The 14,478-nt window shown below is 35.7% G+C and overlaps 1 protein-coding gene across 3 annotated transcripts in view; it reads right to left on the bottom strand.

Moving 5' to 3' along the window:
- PRKCI (protein kinase C iota) overlaps positions 1 to 14,478 on the bottom strand; it is a 70,714-nt gene that overhangs the window by 12,872 nt on the left and 43,364 nt on the right. For all 3 annotated transcript variants that reach the window (XM_047730272.1, XM_047730254.1, XM_047730264.1), the window contains 5 exons: positions 13,304 to 13,362; positions 5,637 to 5,813; positions 5,101 to 5,198; positions 3,822 to 3,908; positions 1,838 to 1,973 (listed from right to left, as the gene is read on the bottom strand). In XM_047730272.1, the coding sequence (XP_047586228.1) occupies positions 1,838 to 1,973; positions 3,822 to 3,908; positions 5,101 to 5,198; positions 5,637 to 5,813; positions 13,304 to 13,362 (557 nt within the window). The remainder of the gene's footprint in view (positions 1 to 1,837; positions 1,974 to 3,821; positions 3,909 to 5,100; positions 5,199 to 5,636; positions 5,814 to 13,303; positions 13,363 to 14,478) is intronic.

The raw sequence follows: 14,478 nt of genomic DNA, 5'->3' as shown, positions 1-14,478 counted from the left end.
TTCATGCCATAATTTCCCTAATCATTGTTCTTACCAGTGGCCGCTTAGATTATTTATAATATTTATCACGAACTACAATAAAAATACCTGGTCACAAACTTTTCCTCATAGAACAAAATATGTACTCAGAATATCGCAGAATATCGCAGAGGCAGAAGTACTAGACAGAAGAGTGTGGCTGTACATCTTTAAGAATCCTGATATATCCCCACCATCTGTTATCCACGAGATCGTAACAATGCATACGCTCACCAATGATATAGGAGAATACCCATTACTTTAAACTCTTGTAAGTAGACTATTTTAATTTTAAAAACCAGTATCTGGTATGCAAAAATTAAGTCTCATTATTGTTTTAATATGTACACTTTATAATAAGGTTAGCATTCCTCATGGTTTTGTTGTTGACTTTTATGTTATTGTCATTTTTCTTCTGAAATAAGAAAAAAATCCACTGGGGAAAAAGTGATGGAGAGGGACGTCTGGGTGGCTCAGTTGGTTCAGCATCTGCCTTCAGCTTATGTCATGATCCCAGAGTCGTGGGATTGAACTGTGTTGGGCTACCTGCTCGGCAGAGGATCTGCTTCTCCTTCTCCCTCTACCCACTCCCCATCTCATGCTCTCTCTCTCTAATAAATCAACCAAATCTTTAAAAAAAAAAAAGAAAAAAGTGAGAGATGAAAAAGGTATCACAAATCTCAGTGATGGGTACATAGGGGTTTGCCTACTAAATCTCTATTTGTTTATGACTAAAGATTTGTGTGATAGAAAAATTTAAGGAAACAGAAATTGAATATAAGAAAAGATAAATGACTGAGTTTTGTACTTAAAAGCAAGAGTACTTTAGGTAAAGATTTTCTTTTCTAGTGTTGCTGAACAGATAATAAGGTCAAATCTTCAATACTATTAGAGTGTCTTACTTAATGTTAACATTTAAATAACCTCCAAGCTCTGGAGGCATTTCCCTCCGGTGAATGGGGGAGTGTAATTCACACATTTACATGCTTGTTGCCATATTACTGTGTGAGGATAACTCTGTCCCAGCTACTTTTAACAAGGAGAGTAGCTCTCTAGACATTTTGTGGAAAAACACTGGACCCTTAAATCAAACACTGTTACAGAAAGAATAAAGTACCAAGAAATAAAGGACATGTCCTGAGAGTAACTGAAATTCTTATTTTGTTCTACCATACTTCATGTCAGATATTTAAACTTTAAATATAAAAAAAATGACAGATTTCCTGATAAAATCCTGAATGCATCATCAAAAGTTACAATTAAATAGCAAAAACTGGAGGGTGACATGTAAGTAGTTACGTTAAAGTCATGGGATTGCAGACAATTTTTTTTTCTCTTTTTTAGATTTTATTTGTTTATTTGACAGAGAGAGATCACAAGTAGACAGAGAGGCAGGCAGAGAGAGAGAGAGAGAGAGAGGGAAGCAGGCTCCCTGCTGAGCAGAGAGCCCGACACGGGACTCGATCCCAGGATCCCCGAGATCATGACCTGAGCCGAAGGCAGCGGCTTAACCCACTGAGCCACCCAGGCGCCCCGCAGACAATTTTTATTTCCAAATTTTCTTCTGTAGTATCACAACATTCAAGATAAAAAGCTTACAGACAATAAAAAGAAATTAACTCTTATTATAGCACATATACACTCACAGAAAATACAGAATTTTGTAAATGGTTAGAAAATATGTATATATATCCTTGTGCTAAAATCCCAAAAAGCACCCCAAAGTAGCAGTCATTTCCTCAACTTTAAATATTGTTATTTTACCAAAAGAATTTTGTGAGCTGCTGAGACCTTCTGATTAACTAGAAATTTCCCTCACCTTACACATGCCGTAGTCAGTGAGTTTAATGTGTCCTTCTGAGTCCAGCAATACATTGTCCAATTTCAAATCTCTATAAATTATCCCTCGTTCATGAAGATAATTTAATGCTAGACTGATTTCTGCAGAGTAAAATCTAAAATGAAAAATAACTCATTTGATTCAAATTTTTAAATTGTTTTAAGTTTCTAGAAGTCCTACTCCCATCTGCAAATGAAAACACCAAAATCATGTCAAAAGATTTTTTCTCCCAATGTTTTTAGAAACAATACCAAAACACAAATTGAAGTACTACTTTAAAATATCTGAGCCCAAAACACAATTATAAAAGTTCCAGCCTACATTAAAGTCATAAAATTTTTAATTTGCAAGTCTCGACAGGAGCTCTTAATCTGGGTCCTTGGCTGGACTTCGGGCAGTCCACACTGCTACAACCAGAGCACAGCTGTATGTATATGTGTACTCGTACATCTTCTATAGGATTTCCACAGCTTTCACCACTTCTCTAAGAATGATCTCCCCAAATGCTAAGAATCACTGATTGGTCTAGAATAGAAAAAATGCTAAAAGTCCTACTCAAACTACGCAAAATCCATACCAAAATTCTAGAGAGGGAATTAAAATAAATTCTTCTACAACCATACCATTTAATATTAAAGAGCTTTTTAGATCTGCCACTACCCCATTGGTAGATAGATAACCAGAACTTTTGACCTGAATAATGAAAACGAAACACCCAAGTTGGTTTACGGCTCCATTGGTGAATGTTACCATGATCATGTTTGGAGGTGCATGACACATACCTTCTCAGCTACTTAATTCTATGCACAGAGAACCTGAGATTTTATTTTGTAATTTGGTTCCCAGAAAAGGATGAAATAAAACCAGAACTGGCACTTGAATACAGTAAAAACTACTTCCCCCAAGTCCAAATGAACAAATAAGGAACAAATTCAAGCTATGGTCACAATCAGAAATATCATTTGTGGCTCTGCTATGAAGGGTGATCGTTTAATAAAGACTAAATACAGGAAACGAACATACAGGAAATTAACAAAACCAAACACAGTTTGGCCCAAGATTAGATTAGTACAATTTCTACCTTCTTACAAAATTGAAGGATATTATCTCCTTTTGGTAAGAAATAATCAATGTCCTAACAAGATTTTCACTGAACAAGTATTTATAAAAATAAAATCTTTAACCTTCATCACATGCATATGCAGACTCATATGCTTCATTTTGGCCTTACTTTTATGGACCACTAAAGGGTGAGAATTATTCCTAATTCTGAGTACAAAACAAAACAAAAAATGGCACAGATGAATTAAACTTATCCTAGGCCATGATCCTCCCCCACCTAATTCCTCTAACATATAAGCAATTTACAATCTTATATAATAATATCAAATTAAAGACACAAAATAAATAAATAATATTTAATGATCTTTTATTCATCAATAGGTATGTGATCAGAGGGAAAAAAAAAGCTAAAGGCAGAACAATTCAGAAATTATAATTGCAGGAAGAATTACATAATAGCTTAAAAGAAATTGTTTTATTACTCTCAAGTATATACAAATAATAATCAATGAAAAACTGTCAGAGAGCACTGCAAACCTTAGATGAATAAGTGTTTATAAATTCATCAACTGTTTCAATTGTGGATATTGAATAGACAAAGTATTTTAAAATAACTGCGTTTAGAAAACTAAAGGCTTCCCCTTTAACACTGTTTATACTTTTCAACTGCTTATATTAATATGTACATAACATTACATATAATTTATATATTATAATGTAAACTAACTTGTAGCTTAGTCCCTACATGACTTACAAACACTAACTAGCATCAAAATACATGATTTATCTACTCTTTTTAACCAGTGACACATAAAAAGTCCCACAGCATTCCCTCCCCACAATGCCCCCTCCCGCCAGCCCCACCTCCAGCAAAAATCTAACACAAACAGTACACATCTACCTGGCATGTTCTTCAGGAAGTTTTCTTTGTCGCTGCATATGAAACATTAGATCTCCTCCATTTACATATTCTATGACAAAGAATAATCTAAAACAGAGAAGAGATAAGAAGCAGAACAAATGAACATGGGGCAGGGGGAAGAGAGGCAAACCAAGAAATGGACTCTTAACTCTAGAGAACAAACTGATGGTTACTAGAGGGGAAGTGGGCAGAGGCAGAGGTGGTGGGGATTAAGGAGGGTACTCTCAAGGAGCAACAGGTGTTGTATGAAACTATACTGTACACCCGAAACTAATATTACACTGTATGTTAACTAACTGGAATTTAAATAAAAACTTGGGGGAAAAAAAAGGATTTTTTTTTTTAAGATTCTTTATTTCTTTGACAGAGAGATAGAGAGCACAAGTAGGCAGAGCAGCAGGCAGAGGGAGAAGAAGCAGACTCTCCGCTGAGCAGGGGGCTCAATGTTAGAGTCGATCCCAGGGCTCTGGGACCATGACCCGAGCCGAAGGCAGACACTTAACCAACTGAGCCACCCAGGAGCCCCAAAAGTATTTTTTAATTAAAGAAAAAAAGAAGAAAAGAAAAGAAATGTAAGAAATAATCAGCAGGGCTTAAATCTAGGAACTTTACATGTCAGCGGGCTTAAAAAAATAAATAAACAACAGCAGAGAGCACATGAAACCAAGATTCAAAATAAAGCAGTGCCATTTTGCATCTTAAACACTACAAAGGCCAGTTACAACACAGAGAGCATTCTATAGATTTACCCTTAACAAACACTCCAGGAATTTGGTGGAAACAAAGGGTAGTTGGAGTGGAAAGCTGTTTAATCACAGAAGATACAAGAAAATAAACCAGCACAGTTGTGTAAACTCTTTCTTCTATTTGAAAATAGTACCACTAGCAATCCAGAGCTTTTCACTCTCACCCCAAGTTCAGCGTTTACAAGGTAAGTCATTTTCATCTGTTACTTAAGGTAAAGAAGTTAGCATTTCTCCCTCTAGCTAAATTCTAGGAAACTTTAAGAACTAAAACTAGACTCTTGGAGATATTTATGACCTGTCCTCTTTTTTTTTTTTGCCTAAAGCGGGTAATTTCCTAATGCCGAATGCTGATCCAGTGTTAAAATGGTATCACTGATTGGACTCTGAGTAGTAGGAAATTTTAAGCATAGTACTGTTGTGTCCATCTCCATGTCTTTCACTTCCAGCTTACAGCAGAAAGCAGTTCTCATTGTGTAAAGCCCAGTAATCATCCCATTATCTTTTAAACTTACCTGCTTTCTGTCTGAAAGCAAGAATGCAGCCCAACAAGAAAAGGATGATTGGATGCCTGTTCAAAAACGTGCTTCTCTGTCTGTACCCAATCAATATCCTGTTTCAAAATATGAAAGAAATCTATGTCAAACTGAATTATAATGAAAACTATGATAAATTTATTCTTAGTAATTCAATTATCATAAATGTAATTAGTAACTAGGCCAAATATCAAAAGCACTGATTATCATGAAACAACATGAGACAAGAGCCTACACACAAAGAGAAATCACCACCAATAAATCTTTCAATATTATGAAATGGTCTACGAAAACTTTTACAAAGTTCCAGTACATTCCCTTGGTAATAATATGGTTTGATTTTGATTTTTTAAAAATCTAGTAATCATCACATTACATTAAATCTATCTTATGTAATCTGTCTGAAGCATTTATTTAGAATAGACTGAAATTTAAGACACAAACATTGAGGTTTTCTCCGAAATAGTACACTTAATCCAATTTAACAGTTCAAAATAATAAATCATTGTACTTACCTCATCATCATTGACCAGCTCTTTTTTCACAACTTTCATTGCATAAATACGATCTGTTTTTTTTAATCGCACCAATAGTACTTTGGCATAACTTCCTCTGCCTATTACCCGAAGCAAATCAAAGTCCTGAAGACCTAAACTGGATGAAGCTTTGCCACTTTCCCTGGTATTCATTGCCTGTCAAGAACATTTACATCAAAGAGTTATGCCTGGAGAAATTTTGCGTAATACGTTATATTTATAACACCTGATTATACCTAAGATGATTTTAAAATATCTTCTAAGTTCTTAATAATTCTTTTCTTACATCATTCCAAATGATATAATCTAACTACACAGGATGTAGGATCAATTCATGAATTGAGCTCAGAGGGATAGTCACAGGAAGTTGAAATCCGAGAAGTGTTAAAGGGTATCTTAAGATCTGATAAAATTTTGGTCTGGAGGCAATGAAGAAACATGAATTTAAAAAATGACACTAACTTTAATGACCTGGAGACTGGAGGTACTACTGACAGAAAAACAAAGTGTGCACACAGGATAAGATTGACAGAGCTATTGAGATAATAGGCTTGGTTTTTCATCCTGAAGATACAAGCTACAATGGGATATCAAGATTAAAGAGTCTACTGGAAGCTTGATATATGACATCTGAACTAATGGGACGACAGAGACACTTTTAGAAGCTATAGACAGAAAACAAGCATGAGACAGCTTAACTAGTGGAAAATATTTTTTTTCTACATAGTACCAAGGCTCCTTTGGAATAACAAAATTAGCCTTAAATTCATTTACAACTAGAAATTTAGTCTTCTGGTAATTTATAGAGAAGACTGGAAGATAATCTTTTTTAACATATCTGCAAAATCCTCTGCATATAATCAACAGATGTACCCATAAGAATTAAGTATGAATTTTCTCAAGTGAAGAGTATCAAGAAAAGCAAAGAGCAAATTTTAAGAAAAACAAGTACAAATCAGAAAAAAAAAGTATTATGAAAACTGAAGGAAAGTGATGTTTCAAGAGAAGGGTCATTTACAAAAATCTAGAAATAAAAATCTGATGTGGTAATAAGGATAAATAAAGAGGACTGAAAGAAATCAGATTAGAGCAGATTAAGAAAGCACAGAATGTTAAGAAGATAAGGCAGGGGCGCCTGGGTGGCTCAGAGGGTTAAAGCCTCTGCCTTCGGCTCAAGTCATGATCCCAGGGTCCTGGGATCTAGCCCTGCATCGGGGTCTCTCCTTGGTGGGGAGCCTGCTTCCTCCTCTCTCTCTCTGCCTGCCTCTCTGCCTACTTGTGATCTCTCTCTGTCGAATAGATAAATAAAATCTTTAAAAAAAAAAAAAAAAGAAGAAGATAAGGCAATTTACAGACTTTAAATGTGGTTAACTGGAAACTGTGACAGAGAATGACATGGAACAAAAGCACAACACCTTCATAGAATCAATAACAAGGCAGAAGCAGAAACCAGTGGTATGTCACCGTCAAAGGATCTAAATACCCTGCTGATCTACAAAAATAGCCTTCAAGGGACGCCTAGGTGGCTCAGTTGGTTAAGCAGCTGCCTTCGGCTCAGGTCATGATCCCAGCGTCCTGGGATCGAGTCCCACATCGGGCTCCTTGCTTCGCAGCGAGCCTGCTTCTCCCTCTGCCTCTGCCTGCCACTCTGTCTGCCTGTGCTCACTCTCGCTTCTCTCTCTATGACAAATAAATAAATAAAATCTAAAAAAAAAAAAAAATAGCCTTCAAAATGAAAGTGAAATAAAAACATTTTCAGACAAACACAAACTAAAGAAGTCCATCACTAGTTGCCTCTCACTAAAGGAAATATTGAGTTCTTCAAGAAGAAAGAGAATCTCATATGGAAGGACAGACATACAGGAAGGAATGCAGAACAAAAAAAATAAAATGTGGATAAACCTAAATAAAGACTATTTAAAAACACTAGTACAGGGGTGCCTGGATGGCTCAGTAGGTTAGACATCTGCCTTCAGCTCAGGTCATGATCCTAACCAAAAGACAGTTGTAGCTAAACCAATATAAGACAAAGTAATTGTAGCCTACTGTGGTAGGCTGACTTCTAAGATGTCCCCCAATGATCCCCACCAGCTAGTATTCATGCCTTTGTGTTATCCCCTCCCCTTGAGTATGGGCTGGATGTAGTGACTTGCTTGTAATTAAAAAAATAATGCAAAAGCAATAGGATGTCATTTCTGAGATTAGGTTACAAAAGACTGAGTTCTGTTCTGCTGGCATTCACGCTCTCTAGATCTTACAGCTTACTTGCTCCGATGAAATAAAGTAAGCTACTTTGTTATAAGCTGCCTTATAGATAGGCCCATGTAGCAAGGACAGAATCCTGTCAACAATTAGATACATATGGAAGCAGCTTCTTCCCCAGTCAAACTTTGAGGTAATAGCAGTCTTTGCCAGCACCTTGTTTGTAGCCTGTATGTGATTCTGAGGCAAAGGGCCCAGATAAGTCATGCTTGGATTCCTGACACATAGAAACTATGACATTATAAATCTTGTTGTTTTAAGTCACTACATTTTGGGATTATTTGTTACATAGCAATTACCTAACATAAGAATTTTAAGGCAAAAAGCATTACTAAAAACAGAAAGGGATATTTCATGATGAAAAAGGGTTAATCCAATAGAAGTATTATGATTCTAAATTTGTATGTATTCAATAACATGGCTTCAAAATATATAGAGCAAAAGCTAACAAAACAAACAAGGAACAGACATACCCACAATGTAACCTTGTGGTTGAGAGAGAACAGTCAGTGAGGCAATAGAAATGGAATAACATTGTTAATAATCTTTAACCCACTGAGCCACCCAGGCGCCCAACATTGTTAATAATCTTGACCTAAATGATCTGTACAGAACACTACTCAATAACTACAAAACATACTGTATTAGAAAATATGTATGGAACATATACCAATATATATGTAACTTAGCCTTCAAGCAAATTTCAAAAAAATCCAAAGGACAGAGATCACACACAACGCATTTTCTGATTTATAGAGGAATTAAGTTAGAAGTCAAAAAATTTTCCAAAAAAAAAAAAAAGTTTTTCCAAATATGTAAAACTACTATACTTGAAAATAATGCTCTGACCAAAGAAGAAATCATAATAGAGATTAAGATATATTTTAAAGTGAGGGCCACCTGGGTGGCTCAGTGGGTTAAGCCTCTGCCTTCGGCTCAGGTCATGCATGGTCCCAGGGTCCTGGGATGGAGCCCCGCATTGGGCTCTTACTCAGCAGGGAGCCTGCTTCCTTCCCCCCCTCTCTGCTTGCATCTCTGCCTACTTGTGATCTCTGTCTGTCAAATAAATAAATAAATAAATAATCTTAAAACAAACAAACAAACAAACAAAAATATATTATTTTAAAGTGAATGACAAAAAAGCATAAGGAGATAGGGGAGAAACCAATGCACTAGAATAGTAAATAAGCATCCAATAGAGAAGAGCCAAACGTTAATTCTCTGAAAAGACTAATAAACTGATATCCCCTGGCAAGAATGATGAAGAAAAAGGGAATGCACAACAAATTTTATCAGGAATAAAAAAGGATGTCATTTCATATTCCTAGAAATGGACAACTTCACGTCAATAAATCTGAGAATTTAGGCTCAACAAATTCCCAAGAATAACACAAACACAAGACAAAATAGAGATATCTAAATTGTCCCAGATCTATTCAGACATAAACTAGAATTAAAATCCTTCCCACACTGAGGTGCCAGGGTGGCTCAGTGGATTAAGCCTCTGCCTTCAGCTCAGGTCATGATCTCAGGGTCCTGGGACCAAGCCCCAAATGGGGCTCTCTGCTCAGCGGGGAGCCTGCTTCCTCCTCTCTCTCTCTGCCTGCCTCTCTGCCTATTTGGGCTCTCTGTCTGTCAAATAAATAAATAAATAATCTTTTTTTAAAATTAAAAATAAATAAAGTTAATGTTATAGTAGTAAATAGAAATACAGTATTAAATAGAAAATTTTATTTTAAAATAATACCATTTACATCCAATACCTATAGTTCAAGGACTCTGAAAACTATAAAACATTGACAGACTTTAAACACCTAAATAAGTGAAGGAATATATCATGCTCATAGTTTGAAGATTTCAAATTGTAAAGATGGCACTTTCTCTGAAATGTACCGATCGGTTTGGTTTATTTGCTTGATTTTTGTGGAAACCAGCAAGCTGATTCTAAAATTTACATGGAAATGCAAAAAGCCAGGAAGAGTAGCCAAGATAATCCCCAGACAGCAAAGCAGACGAATTTTACTAGATAGATTTATTATAAAGCTATAGTGATCATGAAGCACAATATCCAATGATAATAACAAAACAATGAAAAATAAGAGAGAATCCAAAATTAGATCATGTCATAAGCATATAACTGATGAAGAGATAGCTTTGCAGAGTAATGGGGGAAGGCATAGCCTTTTCAGTATCTTCAATAGCGTTGGGAAAAACAGATTTCAAAAGGCCATCCAAAACGCCTGGGTGGCTCAGTGGGTTAAGCCTCTGTCTTCAGCTCAGGTCATGATATCAGAGTCCTGGGGTCAAGCAATGGGCTCTCTGCTGGGCGCCTGCCTCCCCCCCCCCTCGCCTGCCTCTATGCCCCTGCCTGCCTCTCTGCCTACTTGTAATTCTCTCTTTCTCTCTCTGTCAAATTAAAAAAATAAAAAAAATAAAAAGGCCCAAAAGCAGTACCAAAAAGGAAAAGGTGAATGTATTTCACTACCTTAAAAATCAAGAACATCTATTCATCAAAAGATGCCATTAACAGAATGAAAATACTAGCCATAGAGTGGGAGAATATATTTTCAATATATAACCGATAAAAGGTTAATAATGTCAAGAAATTACAAAGAACTCCTATAAATCAACATAACAAAGACCACTCATTTAAAAAAGAAACAGACACCTAACTAAAGATGATACCCAAATGGCCAATAAAGATATGAAAAGTTGTGCAAGGAAATACACATTAAAAAACTATAATGAGCTACCATTACACATTCAACAGATTCACTAAAATTAAAAAGACAGACCATACAACGTGCTGACAAGGATTTGTGAAGCAATCAAACACACATTATTGGTGAAAGTATAAAACGATACAAGCACTTTGCAAAACTGTTTGGAATTATCTACTAAAGTTCTGTTACATGTGACTCAGGAATTCCACTCTTAATTATATACCTAACAGAAATCTTTATATATGTGTGCCAAACTACACTTATAAGAGTGTTCATAACAGTATATTGTACCAATCCCAATTGGGGGGAATCAATAGTAGAATAGATAAATTGAAACAACAGTGAACATAAATGAAATACTACTACGTGAAACGTAACGGAATCTCACAAACACAATACTGAGTGAAAGAAGCCAGACACAGAAAAATACATACTGTATGAATCCATTTGTATAAAGTTTGGGGAAAAAGCAAAACTAATCTCTGATATTAAGACAACAGTCACTTATACTGCGGAGGGGGTGTTAGTGACTAGAAGAAAGTACATGAGCTTCTGGGATATTAGTAGATCCTATTTCCTGGTCAGGGTGGTCATTACAAAGTGTATGAAAACTCATTTATCTATATAGTCATGATTTGCATACTTCACTGTATGATAAAAGTCTTAAAAAGGGGCTCCTGAGAGGCTCAGTCATTAAGCGTCTGCCTTTGGCTCAGGTCATGATCCTGGGGTCCTGGGATCAAGCCCGCATCGGGCTCTCTGCTCATCAGGAAGCCTGCTTCTCCCTCTGCCTCTGCTGCTCCCCAACTTGTGTTCTCTCTTTCTCTGTGTCTTTCTCGGTAAAATAAATAAATAAAATCTTAAAAAACAAAACAAAACAAAAAACCCAAAAAACCTCTTTTTTTTTTTTTTTAAGATTTTATTTATTTGTCAGAGAGAGAGGGAGAGAGAGCGAGCACAGGCAGACAGAATGGCAGGCAGAGGCAGAGGGAGAAGCAGGCTCCCCGCCAAGCAAGGAGCCCGATGTGGGACTCGATCCCAGGACGCTGGGATCATGACCTGAGCCGAAGGCAGCTGCTTAACCAACTGAGCCACCCAGGCGTCCCCAAAAAAACCTCTTAAAAAAAAAAAGATGTGCAATAGACTGTTACTTGTAAGAAAAAATCTTTAAAAAATATTAAAACTCTTGAGGATACAAGCAAATGAGTCTTTGGTAAATAAACAAACCAATAAATAACAATAAACAGAAACTCCAAAAAGAACAAAAAGCTGTAAAAGTGTCAAGGATTGAAAAGAAAGAAATACTAGCAATTCATGGTGTTAGAATAGAGAATTCATTCCTTATTATTAGGAATTTCCTCCTTTGAATGATTCATTCAACCTGTGAACAAAATATGGAAGATGTAGTTGTGGTTGCAGAACAGATCGTAAACGTTAACAACCTTGGCAATGTAAAAATAAATATGCAGGGGCGCCTGGGTGGCTCAGTGGGTTAAGCCGCTGCCTTCGGCTCAGGTCATGATCCCAGGTCCTGGGTTCGAGCCCCACATCGGGCTTTCTACTCAGCAGGAAGCCTGCTTACTCCTCTCTCTTTGCCTGCCTCTCTGCCTACTTGTGATTTCTCTCTGTCAAATTAAAAAAAAAAAAAAAAAAAAAAAAAAAATTAAAAAAAAATAAATATGCACATAAAAGAGGAAAACTGGAAGAAAGAAGGAATGGCTAAAGGAGAGCCAAGGTTATTGACCTACATAGAACAAAAAACTAAGATATGAGATTAAATATATAATCAACAGATGTACTTCAAGATAATGCAGGAGCAAAGGAAGTAGGTAGACAGAACAACACCGGACATACACTGATAACTGTTTTATCTGGGTAATGGATACAGGGGCTTTGTTATACTACCCTGTTTACCTTTAATTACATTTTCCACAGTAAAAAGTTGGGGCTTTTTTAAAGGTAATGGAGAGTAAAACATAATGCACCTATCAAACACTGGAAAGAGAAGGGAAAGGGGGGAGGTACTGTGAACTAAACCTTTATGGCCTAAAATATATAAAGTGGGAAAACTGAGTTATAAGTGTTATAGGCACAACTAGAAATGATTAAAAAGAGTTGCCTCTCAGAAGTCAAAGTGGGAGTGGAAGGTGTGAGGCATGATAAATCTTTTTCACTGTAAGCTTTTTTTCAAAAAAATTATCATTTTAATTAAAAACCTATTGCTTTAAAAGCTGATAAAATATTTAATAGAAAAAAATAGTAGCAGTCAAGATGCTCAATCATTTATACTTTAAATAAACAATTAGCCCATAAAATGGTAGGATTTATAATGTGTCTTATCAATACTACCAAGTATTCTAAACCTCATTCTTAATTATACTTTATAGGTTCTGTTATCTTAAAAAGAAATGTTATTCCTATATGCTATTGAATTTTATTTTCTCCTGTTAAAAAAAGAACTTATCTCATGAGTTTTAATTTAAATGAAATAAATAATTAGATTAAGTCAGAATAAAACTCTAGCATCATTAAACATCATTTCTGCATCTTTACCATTATGATTTAAAAATCTAAGCAAGTTAATTGTCATATTTTTTAACTGTCGAGTCTTATTAAAAAGCTGATGGATGATGTAATGTACAATAAAACTAATTATCTTACCTCCTTTTCTTCACCAACTTGGTCCAAACTCTCATGACTTGAAGGATTATATGGAATTACTGAAAACCCAATCCCAAACATGGGGGAAAAAAAGAAAAAGGAGAAAACATAGCACCTATTAACTGAGTTTGACTTAAAATGTTTTCATGATTTAAGCTTTTATTTCGGAATAAGTTTGCATTATTTAAAATTGAGTATCTGTCCTACTAGTAATAAACTGTATGTATTTATGACATAAATCCTAATCTTTAATGAGAGTGGAGAGCTAGAACCAACTGCAACCAAGTACTGATTTTAACAAATATTTTTGGCATTTTAGAAATATTTCTCTTCGGGGCACCTGGGTGGCTCAGTGGGTTAAGGCCTCTGCCTTTGGCTCAGGTCCTGGGATCAAGCCCCGAGTCAGGCTCTCTGCTCAGCAGGGAGCCTGCTTCCCTTCTTCTCTCTCTGCCTGCTTCTCTGCCTACTTGTGATCTCTGTCAAATAAATAAATAAAATCTTAAAAAAAAAATTCTCTTCTTCACAAATTAATCAGTTTCTTCTATAAGGGTGATTCCATAAACCTTATTCAATTATTTCAGTATGACTAAGGCACAGAGTCAGGGGGCGCTTGGTTTTTACTCTTCACTTCCTTCATACTTAAAATGTTCCTAACTACCATACCACATAGGTCAAGTAAAGAACTGACAAAGATTGAACTCTAGGTTTCAATTCCTTAAAGCTACTTCAGGCCACAAAAAAAAAAAAAAAAAAAAAGCCCACGTTTCATATAACCAGCTTCTTATATGAACAAGAAAGTACATTCTGTCCTTCCAGAAAAACTCCCTCACCTTCCCTTTCTTGATTCATCCAAGATCAGTACGCTCTGCCCAATTAATTGCTCTCTAAATTTCACAGATATATATTTAAGGTTCTGGAAGATCACATGATCTTTTTTGAATTTTCTACACTGTATCTTTTACATAATTTATACTTCTGATAATAAAGCTTTTAACAAAAACAGATCACCTGAAGAATCAACATGACCCACAAAAACAGTATGCATTTTCATTATTGAAAAAGCTAGGTTGCTCAATTTAAAAAAAAGTCTCAGAAGAAATTTATCTGAATCAGAGAAAAGTGTCCTTTATTGTAGTTTACATAGTTGTCTTCTTAAAATGCCAAAGGTATATGTT

This window comes from Lutra lutra, chromosome 1, assembly GCF_902655055.1.
Source record: "Lutra lutra chromosome 1, mLutLut1.2, whole genome shotgun sequence".
NCBI classification, from domain to species: Eukaryota; Metazoa; Chordata; class Mammalia; order Carnivora; family Mustelidae; genus Lutra; species Lutra lutra.
Note: the sequence above shows the minus strand (reverse complement) of the source record. Positions and strands in the feature narration are given on the sequence as shown.